Source organism: Oncorhynchus clarkii, chromosome 9, assembly GCF_045791955.1.
Source record: "Oncorhynchus clarkii lewisi isolate Uvic-CL-2024 chromosome 9, UVic_Ocla_1.0, whole genome shotgun sequence".
Lineage (NCBI taxonomy): Eukaryota > Metazoa > Chordata > Actinopteri > Salmoniformes > Salmonidae > Oncorhynchus > Oncorhynchus clarkii.
In genome coordinates, this window is record NC_092155.1 from 14,174,861 (window position 1) to 14,194,857 (window position 19,997).

Consider the following 19,997-nt stretch of genomic DNA (forward strand, 5'->3'; position numbering starts at 1 on the left):
CATCATATTCTGACTGGTTGGGAAGCTTAGAGCATTCACAACTGGTCCATCAGGCAATCAGCAAGCAGTTGTCTGAGCTTCACAAAGCCGTGAAAGTGAAGTCCACACAGTTGCAATGTAATTAATTCAAACCTACACATATCAGTTTGAAAAACATACAACTGACAAGGATATTCCATACCAGTGCCCATCACTAATTGTCATCACCAGCAGTAGAATCACCACCATCACCACCAGCAGTAGAATCACCATCGCCAGTAGAATCATCTGGTGATTCACTAGAATCACTACTGCAGCATAAACACTGGAGGCTGAGACAGGAGGGGTCGGGAGACGGTGGTGTTGGCGTTCTTCAGCTTGCAAGCCTCCCCCTTTTTCCACCAAACATAGTGATGGTCATTATGGCCAAACAGTTATATTTTTGTTTCATCAGACCAGGGGACATTTCTCCAAAAAGTAGGATCTTTGTCCCCATGTGCAGTTGCAAAAAGTAGTCTGGCTTTTTTATGGCGGTTTTGGAGCAGTGGCTTCTTCCTTGCTGAGCGGCCTTTCAGGTTATGTCGATATAGGACTCATTTAATGTGGACATAGATACTTTTGTACCTCCAGCATCTTCACTAGGTCCTTTGCTGTTGTTCTGGGATTGATTCGCACTTTTCGCACCAAAGTACATTTCTCTAGGAGACAGAAAGCGTTTCCTTCCTGAGCGGTATGACAGCTGCATGGTCCCATAGTGTTTATACTTGCGTACTATTGTTTGTACAGATGAATGTGGTACCTTCAGGCGTTTGGAAATGGCTCCCAAGGATTAACCAGAATCGTAGAGGTCTATAATTTTCTTTATGAGGTCTTGGCTGATTTCTTTTGATTTTCCCATGATGTCAAGCAAAGAGGCACTGAGTTTGAGGGTTGACCTTGAAATACATCCACAGGTACACCTCCAATTGACTCAAATGATGTCAATTAGCCTATCAGAAGCTTCTAAAGCCATGACATAATTTTCTGGAATTTTCCAAGCTGTTTAAAGGCAGTCAACTTAGTTTATGTAAACATCTGACCCACTGGAATTGTGATACAGTGAATTATAAGTGAAATAATCTGTCTGTAAACATTTGTTGGAAAAATTACTTGTGTCATGTACAAAGTTGATGTCCTAACCAACTTGCCAAAACTATAGTTTGTTAACAAGACACTTGCTGAGTGGTTGAATAGCAAGTTAATGACTCCAACCTAAGTGTATGTAAACTTCCGACTTGAACTGTAACCCATGCATCTATTTCCTTAATGCACACATTTGCATAGTTCATTCTTTAATTCCAGTATTTTAATCAATTTCCTGCACTAATGTGTTATCATTTACACACATTTCTTTTGTATCAGAATGCCTCTAATAAAAACAATCCTTAACAGAAAAATTAGAGAGAGTTGAGAGAGTTGCGGGGGATGAGAGAAGGGGGGTGGGGGGTGAGTGAAGGAGGGGTGAGATAAGGGGTGGGGAGGATGGGTGAACAGAGAGTGAAGGAGGGGGGTGTGGGAATAGAGAGAAGGGGGGTAAGGGGAAGAGAGGGAGAGAGAGAAGGGGATGGTGGATAGAGCAAATTACATTATTTTAGAGGTTGGGTGGGGGGACAGAGTGGAGGGGTGAGAGAGATGGAGAGGGGGTTGGGGAGAGAGAGGGGGTGGGGAAGAGAGCAAGAGACATTACTATTTTACAGAGAGCAACATACATGACTATTGTATTACAGTACAATGTTATTTATTCTATTTCACTACTCACCTGGGGTTGCTGATGCCGTTGTTCTCCAGTGAGTTACCGATACGAATCTCAGCACCATCAAGCCTCTCAGGAACAACATCTCCTCTGTTGGTGATGTTGACAGCTGTCACTCTGTACAGATCCAGCAGGTCCACTCTCCACCAGGGGTTGGTCTCCTGTTCAGTGTGGGTGCAGGATCCTAGGTGATAGTTTGATTCTGTTCTCATCAATGGCATTGTGAGCCTGGCCATCCCCATTCAGTGATGACCGGCTGGCCACTCCTTTCAAAGCGACATTAACTACAGGGACAGAGAAAAATGTTTTAATACAGAAATGACTTTGACATGTTTAGAAGATGGGGGGGGGGGGGGGGGGGGGGGGGGGGGTAGTAGGGTCTGAAATAAGAGTTCAAGAATTCAGTTATTATTACAATCTCTATACAAGGTATAAATACAACATTAGAAGTGTGACTGCAGAAGCAAGTCACACTAATAAGAATATGACAGAAATCTAGAGTGATGTTCCTGTTAGCAAGCACATTACTTATACTTCCAGAACATTGATGTTCTGATATATAAGTGTAACGTAAATGTTACTTGATGATGAATGTGAAGAGTGATGACAGTTACAGATGATTACCTGCAGGAGTGCCATATACTTCCACCTCACACAGAGTGAGAATCTTGTTCTGTCCAGGGATCACAACAACAACATAGCGACCGGTCATCTCATTACACTGGAAGGTGTTGGTCTCTCCTGCTGGGATGTGGGAGATGACATCACATCTGAAAGATAGAGAGAGGGATAGAGGGGGAATGAGGACTCTACAATGTACCATAGAGAATACAGTCATTCTGTTAAATATATAACCGCTGAATAGCTACAGAAGCATGGATCAAGACCAATGTATCCAATCTCCTTCAAGACTGGACATAAAAATGTACTGATGTCTATTTGTCACCTGGAGTTGTTGATGCCGTTGTAATACAGACACAGAACAGCCCCAGAAGAATGAAGACCATATCTGAACACCGACAAGAGAATAAATGAATATCTACAAATGTCTACAGTATGTGTCACCTGGGGTTGTTGATGTCGTTGTTCTCCAGTGAGTTACCGATGCGGATCTCAGCACCATCAAGTCTCTCAGGACAGCAGTCTCCTCTGTTGGTGATGGTGACAGCTGTCACTCTGTACACATCCAGCAGGTCCACTCTCCACCAGGGGTTGGTGTTAAATGCAGTGCTGCTGCAGGATCCACCATAGTTATAGTTAGAGTTGCGGTTTCCATCGATGAGTTTACTTGGACTATAATCCCAATTAAAAAGGGAAGACTGAGCAGCCACTCCTCTCAATGCCACGTTGTCTGTTTGAGTGACAGAGACAGATATAATACACAGGTTTATTCATGCAAACCGTAGCCATACATTTTGCAACTGAAAACGTTTGACAGGTCAGTTCAGATTAGTCCCTCCCTGTGTCGGCCATTTTGTTCCATTTGGTTCCTAGTGAAAACACCTCAAATATATAGAAATACCCCCTGCACACACACCTGCCTGCACCAACATTATCAAATGTAATTAGTTACCGTTAATTGTGACATTAACTGAACTAAATGTATTATTAGGCCTAGGTTCTGTCACAGTGGCCAATACTGATACTTAATTCATTGATTAGTTGATTTGGTTTGTTTGTTTTTGTCTGTCTGTCTGCTTTATTAAAAATGCATTTACCTATCTGCATGGTGACCCTCCAAAAGAGTAGGAAGATCCCTGTAAAACAACAATATTATGAATGAATAATATTATGAATTTGTCATAGAGAATAATATTGTGAATACACTTTAACATTATATGACAAATTGTGTAACATGCTATAGGGTAATGCTGATCATTAAAGATCTCTGACTTTTAGATGAAAGGGTTGGGGTCAACTCAATTTCCATTTTAGTCAATTCAGGAAGTACACTGACATTTGAATGATCTTTTCAATTCTGATTGGTTCATTTGAAAGCTACAGGACTTGTCTTTTTGCAAATGGAACTAAAATCTTCCTGCTGACAATGTCATAAGAATCTCTTAGAGTTTAACAGGTTAATTGGAATGTGGTGTTCTGATTTGACAGGAACTGAAATAGAATTGACCCGAACCCTTGTAGGGATTTAGTTCTCACCAGAGACAGGGACAGCTCTCCTACTCCACTCCATGGATCTGGGATGTAGCAACATATTCATCATTCAATATGAATTAATAATATTAAACATTACCCCCTTTTAATTATCTTTTAATATGATCTATTTCTGGACATCCAACACCTGCCATGTATAGGATGTGGATGTACTATTCTTGTCCTTTCAGCATTTCCATGTCACACATACCACCACAACAATAACCTTTAAATAATGTGATAATAATCTATTTATTTACTTATATCATCATTCTTTTTATATTATTAGCCAAGGTTTTGAACAATAAAACAGTATATCCAAACATAAATAAAGATACCTGTACTGACAGGTCTATCTTGTCCTCCGGTGACTTCTTCGCTCCTCTCAGTGTGTCAATGGTGTATTGGAGGCGAAGTCAGGTGCAGGAGAGCAAAGTATAATGAACAGGCGCACTTTTATTATAGTTCCAAAAACGAGAGCACTCCATAAATCAAACACGCTCAAAAAATGGAACATAAAAGTAAAGCGCACAAACTAACACCACATAATATGAAACAATTACACACAAATGGATATATGAAAAATGGAGCGGGGATGGCTAGAAAGCCGGTGACGTCGATCCCCGAAAGCCACCCGAACAAGGAGAGGAGCCGACTTTGGCGGAAGTCGTGACACAGTGTGTGTGATGGATCTTCTTCTTCTCGTTCTCTTATTATTCCCTCTGTCCGGACAACATTCAAACCTGGGTCATGTTCATTAGGACACACAGCAGAAAAAATTTAGCAACTTTATGCAAGGGGATTAAAAAAAAGTGTTTGTTATTGGATAAGATCAGGTAGTAACTCACTCACTGTTTCAATCTGGTTTCTTTCATTTGGTGCCTTATGAATACAACCCTGTATTAGCCAAACAATGGGAAGGTAAAGTGAGGTTTATTTGGTTAGCAGTGGTCCATAGCACACCATCCCGTGTGTGTGTGTGTCTGTGTGTGTGCGTGCGTGCTTATGTGTGTGTGTGCATGTGTGGTGTTTCCCGGGGGGATTTGGTTAGCAGTGGTCCGTAGCACACCATCCCATGTGTGTGTATGTTTGTATGTGTGTGTGTGTGTGTGTGTGCGTGCGTGCTTATGTGTGTGTGTGCATGTGTGGTGTTGCCCGGGGGGATTTGGTTAGCAGTGGTCCGTAGCACACCATCCCGTGTGTGTGTATGTTTGTATGTGTGTGGTGTTTCCCGGGGGGATTTGGTTAGCAGTCATCCATAGAACCTCATCTACTACCTGAGGTGAAATATGTAAACTGTGGTTTATTTAACATCAGTGCTTTTACTCAGAATACATCTCACTTTAAATCATTACAATCAATTAATCTATTATTCAAATGTACACATAATGCATATTAAACTTTGAAGTTAATTTATTTGTACTAAACCTCTACTTTGTGATATACACTTAAAGACAGAACCAGACAGATAAACATAAACATCCATAATAATTTATGAAGTTATATATGCTTTCTACCAGCAAGAAAGAAAAACATTTATATAAACAGAAATTCAAAATAGATATAATGAACTACATTTATTATAAATTCAGTTGAATCTAAAACTATTTTGTCTCCCTGGAGTGTTTTAGTGCTGGGGTCTCACATGTCCATAACCTACCACCTCAAGAGTGTGTGTGTGTGTGTGTGTGTGTGAGAGAGTGTCCTTTTCCAGAGACATCAAACCTGACAACATTCTGCTGGACGAACACAGTAAAACGGCTCAGCCAATCATATCTGATTTATGGAATGCTTAGCTAGCCAATGTAACATAAATCAATACAATTAGTGGGATTTTTTATTTATTTCACCTTTATTTAACCAGGTAGGCTAGTTGAGAACAAGTTCTCATTTACAACTGCGACCTGGCCAAGATAAAGCAAAGCAGTTCATTACACATACAACAGAGTTACACATGGAGTAAATAAACATACAGTCAATAATACAGCAGAACAAAGAAAACTCTTTATACACTGATGCTTAAACTGTATTGTTGTAGGTGGTACATAATCTGATTCCACCAACATGCACTTCCAACCCCTAGCTCTGCACAAAGTGAAGGTAAGTCGGCCAAAATATTTACAAGCTGACGGCTGAGGTAGTTAAATTTACAGTAAGCATAGATACATTTACAGTAAGCATAGTATAAACATGAATAGGGTATGGTTTGTGTTATGAGGTTACAGGTGGTTAAAAGTAGCCTGAGGACCACAGAGTACCTTCCAGACCATGCAATCAACTTAATCTACCCCTTTTCTCTTCTGACTTCTAAAACTCAGGTTATCTGGAGTCATTCCACTGTGCCCTGCTGAAAAATACCCCAAAGCAGGGGCATTTTGGGGGAAGAGGCTCCTTCTGGTTATGGAGGACAATAAGATTGCAGGACAGAAACCAGCAAGGGGTGGCAGGTAGCCTAGTGGTTAGAGCGTTGGACTAGTAACCGAAAGGTTGCAAGATTGAATACCTGAGCTGACGAGGTAAAAATCAGTCGTTCTGCCCCTGAACAAGGTAGTTCATTAACCCACTGTTCCTAGGCTGTCATTGAAAATAAGAATTTGTTCTTAACTGACTTGCCTAGTTAAATAAAGGTAAAAAAAGGTATAAAGTCAAGACTACAACAATAATGACACAGCCACCTCATTCTTCTCTCTGCAGATTCTCAAAACACAATACAAAATTCCCTTGCAAAGGCCAACTACAACATAAATTATCGCATGGAATAGCCTTAATTTCTCAGAACAAGAATAGGCTGATGAGTTTCAGAAGAAAGTTCTTTGTTTCTGGCCATTTTGAGCCTGTAATCGAACCCACAAATGCTGACGCTCCAGATACTCAACTAGTCTAAAGAAGGCCAATTTTATTGCTTCTTTAATCAGAACAACAGTTTTCAGCTGTGCTAACATAATTGCAAAAGGCTTTTCTAAATGATCAATTAGCCTTTTAAAATGATCAACTTGGATTAGCTAACACAACGTGCCATTGGAACACAGGAGTGATGGATGCAGATAATAGGCCTCTGTACGCCTATGCAGATATTCCATAAAAATCTGCTAATTCCAGCTACAATAGTAATTTACAACATTAACAATGTCTACACTGTATTTCTGATCAATTTGATGTTATTTTAATTAACTTTTTTTTGTGCTTTTCTTTCAAAAACAATGACATTTCTAAGTGACCCCAAACTTTTGAACGGTAGTGTATGTCTAACGAAAAGATGATAGTTCCTGACTGTCTAGCTTACCCGCCTCCTCCCCAGCCATATCAAGTGGACAAAAGATGGTACCCTGATCAATTTCTTATAATACTATATTTTCTATGTCATGGACTCTTGGAAGATTATTCCCCATTGGGGACTAAAAGAGAAATATACAAACAAACTAACTCCTCTGCAATGTTGACAATAATAGTCAGAGTTGGATAACTTGCCTAAATATTTTTTGTAAGATAAGCTTGCAATAGGCATGTTGTAAGTAACTCGCAAAAAAAGTGAATTAAATTAATTAATTAATTAAGAATCTGCCCCTTTTTTCAATGTTCACCTAAAATGACATAGATCATTTTAGGTGATCTAACTGCCTGTAGCTCAGGTCCTGAAGCAAGGATATGTATATTTTTGATACCATTTGAAAGGAAACACTTTGAAGTTTGTGGAAATGTGAAATTAATATAGGAGAATATAACACAATAGATCTGGTAAAAGATAATTCAAAGTAAAAACCATGCGTTTTATTTTGTACCATCATCTTTTAAATGCAAGAGAATGGCCATAATGTCTTATTCCAGCACAGACACAATTTAGATTTTGGCCAATAGATGGCAGCAGTGTATGTGCAACGTTGTAGACTGATCCAATGAACCATTGCATTATTGGAGACTGTCCAGATGTACCTAATTGGTTTATTAAAAATGTAAGTTCATAACTGTGCACTCTCCTCAAACAATAGCATGGTATTCTTTCACTGTAATGGCTACTGTAAATTGGACAGTGCAGTTAGATTAACAAGAATTTAAGCTTCCTGCCAATATCAGATATGTCTATGTCCTGGGAAATGTTCTTGTTACTTACAACCTCATGCTAATCACATTAGCCTACGTTAGCTCAACCGTCCCATGGGGGACCCACCGGCAATGTAGAGGTTAATGAAGCAGAAAATCAATAGTTATTTCTGGTGTTTTATCAAAGTTAGCTTGCTAACTGATTGCGTCAGGATAAAAACACTAGGGGTGAGATTATTTAGTTACACTCATTATTTAGTGGCAGATGTACATTTTAGTTTTCCAGGAAATGGTTATAAAAGTTATTGCCTAACCTGGCCCTTATCAATGAGTGAATATCCATCGTAAAACAGAAGGTCTCCCCTGGCCCTTATGAATGAATGAATGAATATCAGTTGTAATACAGTAGTTATGGTCTACCCGGGCCCTTATGAGTGAGTTAATATCCGTTGTAATACAGTGGTTATGGTCTACCCGGGCCCTTATGAGTGAGAGAATATCCATTGTAGTCGGAGGTGCATTCAAAGAGCAGTCAAAACACTGATGTTTCTAAGGTTATTGCGTTAATTCATATTCTATAAACTGTTAATACATTTACTTACGTTCTTTGCCAACTCTTTCTCAATGTTTTAACAGGGGAGTACATCCAGTTCTAGAGAATTTCTGTCACATTTGTATGGTTACTGCAAAATTAAATGAAAACACCTAAAGCTAAGCTTCTATTTAGAAATGACCAGATTGGGTATACTGCCAAGCAGAGTTAGCCACTGACAAGCCTAAATATTCAGAAATCACTTTTTATTTTTTGAAAGATAATCATGGAACGGGTATGGTCTAATTGACTCAACAACTCAAAACATATTGATGTTTAGCTTTCTTAGTGCACCTGAAAATCAGTCATTATTTAGTTTTCTATCAAAGTTGGCAGGCTAACTCATTGGTGATGCTTTGTAGTATACCCCTTATATGACTTTTGATCAGTCAAAAGATTGCAGACTTGCAATAATATACTTGACTAAACCATGTTCATTACTTGAAACAAATAGGAACCAAACTGCATATGAACTCATTCATATATGTTGAAAGGAATAATGTTGTTTATACAGACATTTAAATCAGATGGGCGATATGGCCAAAATATTATATCACAGGACAGTATGACGGTATTTGACGGTATTTTTAAGTTTTTTAATAATAAAAGTTCTACATTTGCTTTATGAGTAGTGAGTGATCCCAGGGTGCTTTATGAGTAGTGAGTGATCCCAGGGTGCTTTATGAGTAGTGAGTGATCCCAGGGTGCTTTATGAGTAGTGAGTGATCCCAGGGTGCTTTATGAGTAGTGAGTGATCCCAGGGTGCTTTATGAGTAGTGAGTGATCCCAGGGTGCTTTATGAGTAGTGAGTGATCCCAGGGTGCTTTATGAGTAGTGAGTGATCCCAGGGTGCTTTATGAGTAGTGAGTGATCCCAGGGTGCTTTATGAGTAGTGAGTGATCCCAGGGAGCTTTATGAGTAGTGAGTGATCCCAGGGTGCTTTATAAGTAGTGAGTGATCCCAGGGTGCTTTATGAGTAGTGAGTGATCCCAGGGAGCTTTATGAGTAGTGAGTGATCCCAGGGTGCTTTATGAGTAGTGAGCGATCCCAGGGTGCTTTATGAGTAGTGAGCGATCCCAGGGTGCTTTATGAGTAGTGAGTGATCCCAGGGTGCTTTATGAGTAGTGAGTGATCCCAGGGTGCTTTATGAGTAGTGAGCGATCCCAGGGTTCTTCATGAGTAGTGAGTGATCCCAGGGTGCTTTATGAGTAGTGAGTGATCCCAGGGTGCTTCATGAGTAGTGAGTGATCCCAGGGTGCTTTATGAGTAGTGAGTGATCCCAGGGTGCTTTATGAGTAGTGAGCGATCCCAGGGTGCTTTATGAGTAGTGAGTGATCCCAGGGTGCTTTATGAGTAGTGAGTGATCCCAGGGTGCTTTATGAGTAGTGAGTGATCCCAGGGTGCTTTATGAGTAGTGAGTGATCCCAGGGTGCTTTATGAGTAGTGACTGATCCCAGGGTGCTTTATGAGTAGTGAGTGATCCCAGGGTGCTTTATGAGTAGTGAGCGATCCCAGGGTGCTTTATGAGTAGTGAGTGATCCCAGGGTGCTTTATGAGTAGTGAGCGATCCCAGGGTGCTTTATGAGTAGTGAGCGATTCCAGGGTGCTTTATGAGTAGTGAGTGATCCCAGGGTGCTTTATGAGTAGTGAGCGATCCCAGGGTGCTTTATGAGTAGTGAGTGATCCCAGGGTGCTTTATGAGTAGTGAGCGATTCCAGGGTGCTTTATGAGTAGTGAGTGATCCCAGGGTGCTTTATGAGTAGTGAGTGATCCCAGGGTGGCAACACATACATTCTAAGTGATTTCAGTTAGTCTTTCTCCACTCTGATTGTTTCATACTGTTCAATTCAACTTCAACCAAAACCAATTTCAGAACTTTTATGATTTCTGCATTTCCTGCACTCAATTGCAGTGGTGGAAAAAGTACCCAGTTGTCATACTTGAGTAAATGTAAAGATACGTAGAAAATTACTCATGTAAAAGTGAAAGTCGCCCAGTAAAATACTACTTGAGTAAAAGTCTAAAAGTATTTGGTTTTAATTATACTTACGTATCAAAAGTAAATGTAATTGATAAAATGTACTTTAGTATCAAAAGTAAAAGTATAAATAATTTCAAATTCCTTATATTAAGCAAACCAGATAGCACCGTTTTTTTTATTTACAGATAGCCTGGGGCACACTCCAACACTCAGACATATTTTACAAACAAAGCATTTGTGTTTAGTGAGTCCTCCAGATCAGAGGCAGTAGATGACCAGGGATGTTCTCTTGATAAGTGTGTGAATTTGACCATTTTCCTGTCCTGCTAAGCATTCAAAATGTAACGAGTACTTTTAGGTGTCAGGGAACCGGTACCGAGTCAGTGTGCAGGGGTACAGGCTAGTTGAGGTAACCTGTACATGTAGGTGGGGGCGAAGTGACTATGCATAGGTAACAAACAAACAGCGAGTACATGCGTTTGTCAGTTCTTGCCCATTTCTTGGGGTTTGTACTTCCGAAGTTGTTGAGTGTTTTTGGGCTTGCCAGTTTATACATAGCAGTTCTCAACTGTTAGCAGCCAATGGCTGAAGATTGACATAATTTTTTAGTCATTACTTAATGATTTAATGTGACAAATCAAACATTAAACCTGGTAAACAATTCATGGTAACCTGGTAAACAATTCATTTATCACTAGTCACTTTATACAATGCATTCTAAATAATGCCACTGTTATAATGTTTACATATCTTACATTACTCATATCACAAGTATATACTGTATTTTATATCATGTATTACATATTGCCTATGGTGCTCGGCCATCGCTCATCCATATACTTACATGTACTGTACATATTCTCATTCACCCCTTTAGATTTGTGTGTATTAGGTAGTTGTTGGGGACTTAGATTACTTGTTAGATATTACTGCACTGTCGGAACTAGAAGCACAAGCGTTTCGCTACACTCGCATTAACATCTGCTAACCATGTGTATGTGACAAATAACATTACATTTGATTTGATTTAGACCCTGAGTTTATTTGAAAGAGGCGTTTGGTTGCTGAAATGTGTTGTCGCCTAGCTATTAAATAGGACAGGCGGCTATTTGAGACTGGGTTTAATTAAAGTTTTACGTAGATTGATTGTCATCAATACAGTCCAATCTTAAACTATTGTGTCTCCTTGGAGTCTCTCACCAGGCTAGCCCCCTTCAGTTCCACAGACACCTGGAAGAGAAATGACATACAGAAACTCTTTCATGTACTAATTGGGGCAGCAGGGTAGCCTAGTGGTTAAAGCGTTGGACTAGTAACTGGAAGGTTGCAAGTTCAAATCCCAGAGCTGACAAGGTACAAATCTGTACAGGCAGTTAACCCACTGTTCCTAGGCCGTCATTGAAAATAAGAATTTGTTCTTAACTGACTTGCCTAGTTAAATAAAGGTCAAATTGAAATTCCACTTCTGCATTTTCATTATTGAAACTCATTAAGGAAAACTGAAATTACAATAAATAAATAAAATCTCATTTCCTGAAATGGAATAGACCAACTCTGATAAAAGCACAATGTCTTCATTGCCTGTCTGTTGCAATAAGGACAACAGTCTGTAATATGCACTTTGTTGTTACCTGTCTGTGTGGATCCACCCTCCTTCTCTTCTTCCTCACGGTGGAAAATCTGTCCATCTGGCTGAGTCCTCCAGCGCAGTTGAAAGTCTGACACCCCCTGCTTCACGAGCTCTACATGCAGCTAGATGAAAGATCAAGCTTTTAGGTTAAATTGTTAGATTATTTTCTCTCTCGCTCACTCTCTCTTTCTGTCTCTCTGTCACTCTCTGTCTGTGTCTCTGTGTCTGTTGCTCTGTCTGGCTCTCTGTCTCTTGCTCTCTGTCTCTCGCTCTCTCTCGCTCTGTCTCTCGCTCTCTCTCGCTCTGTCTCTCGCTCTGTCTGTCTCTCTGTCTCCCTCCCTCCCCCTTTTCCTCTTCCTCCCCCTTTCCCTCTTCCTTCCCCTTCCCTCTTCTTCCCCCTTTCCCTCTCCCAACTCTCTTACCTGCTGTAGTAGCTGGTCACTGACTGCCTGGTCCGTCAGATCAGCATCTGATTGGATCTTCATCCTCACCACCGTTCTCTTTGACTTGGGGGCTGAAATACATTTGCTGATATTTTTATGGTGCAGAATAGTTCAAATCTGTGCAAAATACCGTAAATATCACAAAACTGAATGTCTTGACAGTATGATTTTATTTAACATATTTCTTTAACAATGTGCTGTACAAAAAGGTGATTGTTTTACTAAAGTTTAGTAAGCTGAGCAATGCGTAGATAGTGTTATTTTTTTAAAGCACATTGTTGAAGAAAGAAAATGTCACACTGCCAGATTATAATGGGTTTTATGGTATTTTGTACACCGATTTGCACTAATTTGCATTGTGAAACTGTCTCCCACATAGTCACAAAATAACATTCAATATAACAAGACATGAATTGTGGGGTGAAAAAGTATCATCTCCACTAAACCGAAGTTCGATACGAAAATAAGTATGTTAATTAAAGTTATTATTCAACGTACCTTCTCTGACAGAATGAATAAATGTACCAGGAAAGAAGTACCTTCTGTGGAAGACTCTGGAGTTTTGACAGTGGCAAATACTTCCACCTCACAAAGTGTGAGCCATCCCGACCTGCCAGGGATGACCACAACAACATAGCGACCCTCCATCGCATTACACTGGAAGGTGTAGGTCTTTCCTGCTGGGATGTGGGATATGACATCACATCTGAAAGAGATAGAGAGGGTGGGGGAGAGAGAGAGATACATGATTATTGTACAGTGCGGTGCTGTAGTTCAAATGCTTCTTCACAAAAGTATTACTGAAAATATATACACATTTAATGAATAACTGTTCTTTTTAATGAATCCCATAAACTTTACAATCAATCAGAACTACCGGCTCTGATGTTCTTCAGATGTGGCGGTGCTTGCAAACTGTTACGGACTACAAAGTGAAACGCAGCTGCGAGCTGCCCATTGACGGGAGCCTACCAGACGAGCTAAATGCCTTTCATGTTCGAGCTAAATTCCTTTCATGCTCGCTTCGAGGCAAGCAACACTGAAGCATTCATGAGAGCAGCAGCTGTTCTGGACGACTGTGTGATCACGCTCTCCATAGCCGATGTAAGCAATAACTTTAAAAAGGTCAACATTCACAAGGCCCCTGGACCAGACAGATTACCAGGGTGTGTACTCAGAGCATGCGAGGACAAACTGGCAAGTGTCTTCACTAACATTTTCAACCTCTCCCTGACCGAGTCTGTAATACCCACATGTTTCAAGTAGACCACCATAGTCCCTGTGCCCAAGAATGCGAAGGTAACCTGCCTAAATGACTACCGCCCCGTAGCACTCACGTTGGTAGCCATGAAGTGATTTTAAAGACTGGTCAAGTCTCACATCAACACCATCATCCCGGAAACCCTAGACCCACTGCAATTCGTATACCGCCCCAACAGATCCACAGATGACGCAATCTCAATCGAACATTATACTGCCCTTTCCCATCTGGACAAAAGGAACCCCTATGTGAGAATGCTAGTCATTGACTACAGCACCGTAGTGCCCGCAAAGCTCATCACTAAGCTAAGGACCCTGGGACCAAACACCTCCCTCTGCAACTGGATCCTGGACTTCCTGACAGGCCGCCCTCAGGTAGTAAGGGTAGCCAGGCCAACAACCTCTCCCTCAATGTAAGCAAGACAAAGGAGATGATCGTGGACCACAGGAGAAGTAGGGCCAAACAGGACTCCATTTAAATCGACAGGGCTGAATTGGAGCGGGTCAAGAGTTTCAAGTTCCTTGGTGTCCACATCACCAACAAACAATCATGGTCGAAACACGCCAAGACAGTTGTGAAGGGGCTACGACAACACCTTTTCCCCCTCAGGAGACTGAAACTATTTAGATTGGGCCCCCAGATCATAAGTTTGTTATGATCTGGGGGCCCAATCTAAATAGTTTCAGTATACAGCCCAATACATCACTGGAGCCAAGCTTCCTGCCATCCAAGACCTACATTCCAGGTGTCAGGTGTCAGGGGAAAGAAGGCCCCAAAGAATTGTCAGACTCCAGTCACCCAAGTCATAGACTGTTCCCTCTGCTACCGCACGACAAGCAGTATTGGAGAGCCAAGTCTAGGTCCAAAAGGCTCCTTAACAGCTTCTATCCCAAGCTATAAGACAGCTGAACAATTAATCAAATGGACACCCTGACTATTTACATTGACCCTCTGCTGCTACTCGCTGTTTATCATCTTATCATCTATGCATAGTCACTTTACCCTTACTTACATGTATAAATTACCTCGACTAACCTGTGCCCCTTGAGAAACCTGGGCCTCTTGAGTAACCTGGGCCCCTTGTATGTAGCATCGTTATTGTTATGTATTTCTACTGTGTTACTTTTTGTTTTTGACTTTATTTAGTAAATATTTTCATAACTAATTCTTGATCTGCACTGTTGGTTAAGGGCTTGTAAGTAAGCATTTCTCTGTCAGGTCTACACATGTTGTGTTCGTCGTATGTGACAAATACGATTTGATTTGAGTACAATGTTGTTTGTTCGATTTCACTACTCACCTGGGGTTGTTGATGCCATTGTTCTCCAGTGAGTTACCGATACGGATCTCAGCACCATCAAGTCTCTCAGGAACGTCATCCCTGTTGGTGATGGTGACAGCTGTCACTTTGTACACATCCAGCAGGTCCACTCTCCACCAGGGGTTGGTGTCCTGTGCAGTGTGGGTGCAGGATCCATAGTTTGTGTTGCTGTTCCCATCAATTGCATAGTGAGCATTGCGATCCGAAAACTGTGATGACTGAGCAGCCACTCCTCTCAATGCCACGTTGTCTGAGTGACAGAGACAGATATAATACACAGGTTTATTCATTAGTGCACACCATAGCAATACGTTTTGCAACTGAAAACGTTTTGCAGGTTAGTTCAGTTTAGTCAGTCTCCATTTTGTCCAGTTTGGTTCCTAGTGAATACACCTCAGATATACACATCCCCATCCCCCTGTACACACACACCTGCACCAACTTGTATTAAATGTAGATAGTTACCTTTAATTGGGCACTTTGTATTTGTAATTTATTATGGATCCCCATTAGCTGCTGCCAAAACAGCAGCTACTCTTCCTGGGGTCCAGCAAAATCAAGGCAGTTTATACCATTTTAAAACCTTACAATACATTCACAGATTTCACAACACACTGTGTGCCCTCAGGTCCCTACTCCACCACTACCACATATCTACAGTACTAAATCCATGTGTATGTTTTGTGCGTATGTTATCGTTTGTATGTGTGTCTGTGCCAATGTTTGTGTTGCTTCACAGTCCCCGCTGTTCCATAAGGTGTTTTTTTAATCTGTTTTTTAAACCTAATTTTAATGATTGCGTCAGTTACTTGATGTGGAATAGAGTTCCATGTCGTCATGGCTCTATGTAGTACTGTGTGCCTCCCATAGTCTGTCTGGACTTGGGGACTGTGAAGAGACCTCTTGTGGCATGTCTTGTGGGGTATGCATGGGTGTGTGCTAGTACTTCAAACAGACAGCTCGGTGCATTCAACACCTCTCATAAATGAAAGTAGTGATGAAGTCAATCTCTCCTCCACTTTCAGCCAGGAGAGATTGACATGCATATTATTAATGTTAGCTCTCTGTGTACATCCAAGGGCCAGCCGTGCTGCCCTGTTCTGAGCCAATTGCAATTTTCCTAAGTCCTCTTTAGTGGCACCTGACCACACGACTGAACAGTAGTCAAGGTGCGACAAAACTAGGGCCTGTAGGACCTGCCCTGTTGATAGTGTTGTTAAGAAGGCAGAGCATCGCTTTATTATAGACAGACTTCTCCCCATCTTAGCTACTACTGCATCAATATGTTTTGACCATGACAGTTTACAATCTAGTGTTACTCCAAGCAGCTTGCTCAACTTGCTCAATTTCCACATTATTTATTACGATACTTAGTTGAGGTTTTAGGGTTTAGTGACATTAACTGAATGAAAGTTATTACTAGGCCTAGCTTCTGTCACAGCGGCCAATGCTTGTATTTCATGCATTGATTACTTTATTTATTTACTTATTCATTAATGTTTTTATTTATTATTTTTTAATGTATTGCTTCTGTCACAGTGGCCAATACTGATACTTCGTTCATTGATTCATTGATTTAGATTGTTTGTTTTTTCTGTCTGTCTTTTTTGTGTGATTGTTTTTGTGTCTCTGTCTGTCTGTCTGTCTGTCTGTCTGTCTGTCTGTCTGTCTGTCTGTCTGTCTGTCTGCTTTATTAAAAATGCATTTACCTATTTGCACAGTGACCCTCAGAAAGAGTAGGAAAATCCCTGTAAAGCCACAATAAGCATATGAATGATTAGTCATAATTAATCAATGTGAATGCACTATATGACAAGTTCTCTAATGTGCTATAGGGTAATGCTGATCATTAAAGATCTTTGACTTAGAGATGGAAGGGTTGGGGTCGATTCAATTTCTGTATATTCAGGAAGTACACTGAAATTCAAATTATTTGTTAAACTCTGAGTGGTTGTTTTGGGCTCTGTACATGAAAATAGAAAGTGACACATCATTTGAAACCTACAGGCCTTGTCTTTTTGGAAATGGAACTAAAATCTTACTGCTGACAATGTCATAAGAATCTCTTAGAGTTGAACTTCATTGGAATACGGTTCACGTTCTGATTCGACAGGTACTGAAATAGAATTGACCCGAACCCTTGTAGGGATTTAGTTCTCACCAGAGACAGGGACAGCTCTCCTACTCCACTCCATGGATCTGGGATGTAGCAACATATTCATCAGTCAATATGAATTAATAACATTAAACATTTCCCCCTTTTAATTATCAGTTAATATGATCTATTTCTGGACATCCAACACCTGCCATGTATAGGATGTGGATGTACTATTCTTGTCCATTCAGAATTTCCATGTCACACATACCACAACAACAATAACCTTTCATTAATGTGATAATAACCCATTTCTTGACTTATATCATCATTCTTTATTATAGCCAAGGTTTTGAATAATAAAACAGTATATCCAAATATAAGATTAACATACCTGTATTGACAGGGCTATCTTGTCCTTTGCTGAATCCCTCGCTCCTCTCCTCCGTCTCAGTGTGTGATGGATTCTTCTTACTCTCTTTTATCTCTCTCTCTCTGTCTGGCAAACATGCAAACCTGGGTCATGTTCATTAGGGAACACAACAGAAAAAAAAAATCAACTTTTTGCAACTGAAAACAAAAATGTGTGTTTGTGATTGGATAAGAACAGATAGTCGATCACTTCCTGTTTCAATCTGTTTTCTTCCGTTTGGTGCCTTATGAACACAACCCTCATTTAGCCAAAGATGGAGAGGTTAAGGTGAGGTGTATTAGTAGTTAGCAGTGAGCTGTAGCCCACCACCCCGTGTGCGTGTGTATTTGCATGTGTGTGTGTGTGTGTGTCTGTGTGGTGTTGTTGCCCGGGGGATTTGTTTAGCAGTCATCCATATAATCTCATCCTCTCCCTGTGGTGTCAATAGTTACATAACTTCAGCCTTTTCCATCCCTTGTGGAAACAGTTTGAATATGATGGAAACAGTGGATGCTCCTCAGAGGAGGAAGGGGAGGACCATCCTCCTCGGTGAATTTCATACAAATTTAAATGGTTAAACATTTAAAAAAGTTATATTTTTTAGATACAACTATATTAAATATAATCACGTCACCAAACAGTTGATAAAAACACACTAACACCAAAAGTTTTGATAATGACACAAATATTAATTTTCACAAAGTTTGCTGCTTCAGTGTTTTTAGATATTTTTGTCAGATGTTACTATGGAATACTGAAGTATAATTACAAGCATTTCATAAGTGTCAAAGGTGTTTATTGACAATTACATGAAGTTGATGCAAAGAGTCAATATTTGCCGTGTTGACCATTCTTTTTCAAGACCTCTGCAATCCGCCCTGGCATGCTGTCAATTAACTTCTCGGCCAGGCCATTCTTGCATAATCAATGCTTGGAGTTTGTCAGAATTTGTGGGGTTTTGGTTTGTCCACCTGCCTCTTGAGTATTGACCACAAGTTCTCAATGGGATTAAGGTCTGGGGAGTTTCCTGGCAATGGACCCAAAATATGGATTTTTATGTTTCCCTGGCCACTTAGTTATCACTTTTGCCTTATGGCAAGGTGCTCCATCATGCTGGAAAATGCATAATATCAGGTAGTCCTTCACTCACAGTTTCAATCTGACCCTCAACCAACCTCTCCACTCACTGGACCCTTTTGATCACTCGACTAAGCATGCCTCTCCTTAATGTCAATATGTCTTGTCCATTGCTGTTCTGGTTAGTGTTTATTGGCTTATTTCACTGTAGAGCCTCTAGTCCTGCTCACTATACCTTATCCAACCTATTAGTTCCACCACCCACACATGCAATGACATCTCCTGGTTTCAATGATGTTTCTAGAGACAATATCTCTCTCTTCATCACTCAATACCTAGGTTTACCTCCACTGTATTCACATCCTACCTTACCTTTGTCTGTACATTATACCTTGATGCTATTTTATCGCCCCCAGAAACCTCCTTTTACTCTCTGTTCCAGACGTTCTAGACGACCAATTCTTATTGCTTTTAGCCGCACCCTTATTCTACTCCTCCTATGTTCCTCTGGCGATGTAGAGGTGAATCCAGGCCCTGCAGTGCCTAGCTCCACTCCTATTCCCCAGGCGCTCTCTTTTGACGACTTCTGTAACCGTAATAGCCTTGGTTTCATGCATCTTAACATTAGAAGCCTCCTCCCTAAGTTTGTTCTATTCACTGCTTTAGCACACTCTGCCAACCCGGATGTTCTAGCTGTGTCTGAATCCTGGCTTAGGAAGACCACCAAAAATTCAGACATTTTAATTCCAAACTACAACATTTTCAGACAAGATAGAACTGCCAAAGGGGGCGGTGTTGCAATCTACTGCAAAGATAGCCTGCAGAGTTCTGTCCTACTATCCAGGTCTGTACCCAAACAATTTGAACTTCTACTTTTAAAAATCCACCTCTCTAAAAACAAGTCTCTCACTGTTGCCGCCTGCTATAGACCACCCTCTGCCCCCAGCTGTGCTCTGGACACCATATGTGAACTGATTGCCCCCCATCTATCTTCAGAGCTCGTGCTGCTAGGCGACCTAAACTGGAACATGCTTAACACCCCAGCCATCCTACAATCTAAACTTGATGCCCTCAATCTCACACAAATTATCAATGAACCTACCAGGTACCTCCCCAAAGCCTTAAACACGGGCACCCTCATAGATATCATCCTAACCAACTTCCCCTCTAAATACACCTCTGCTGTCTTCAACCAAGATCTCAGCGATCACTGCCTCATTGCCTG

The 19,997-nt window shown here is 40.8% G+C and overlaps 1 protein-coding gene and 1 pseudogene across 1 annotated transcript; both read right to left on the reverse strand.

Moving 5' to 3' along the window:
• Positions 1–1,773: 1,773 nt before the first annotated feature.
• On the reverse strand, positions 1,774–7,224 carry LOC139417455 (fucolectin-like; annotated as a pseudogene).
• Positions 7,225–11,737: 4,513 nt separating this feature from the next.
• On the reverse strand, positions 11,738–17,766 carry LOC139417457 (fucolectin-like). The gene is made up of 8 exons (XM_071166742.1): positions 17,678–17,766; positions 17,350–17,387; positions 16,898–16,936; positions 15,168–15,438; positions 13,146–13,312; positions 12,586–12,677; positions 12,165–12,285; positions 11,738–11,763 (listed from the first exon to the last, which is right to left on the reverse strand). The coding sequence occupies exons 2-8, from the start codon at positions 17,381–17,383 to the stop codon at positions 11,738–11,740; spliced, it is 750 nt and encodes a 249-aa protein (XP_071022843.1). The 5' UTR covers positions 17,384–17,387; positions 17,678–17,766.
• Between the last annotated feature and the right edge of the window lie 2,231 nt (positions 17,767–19,997).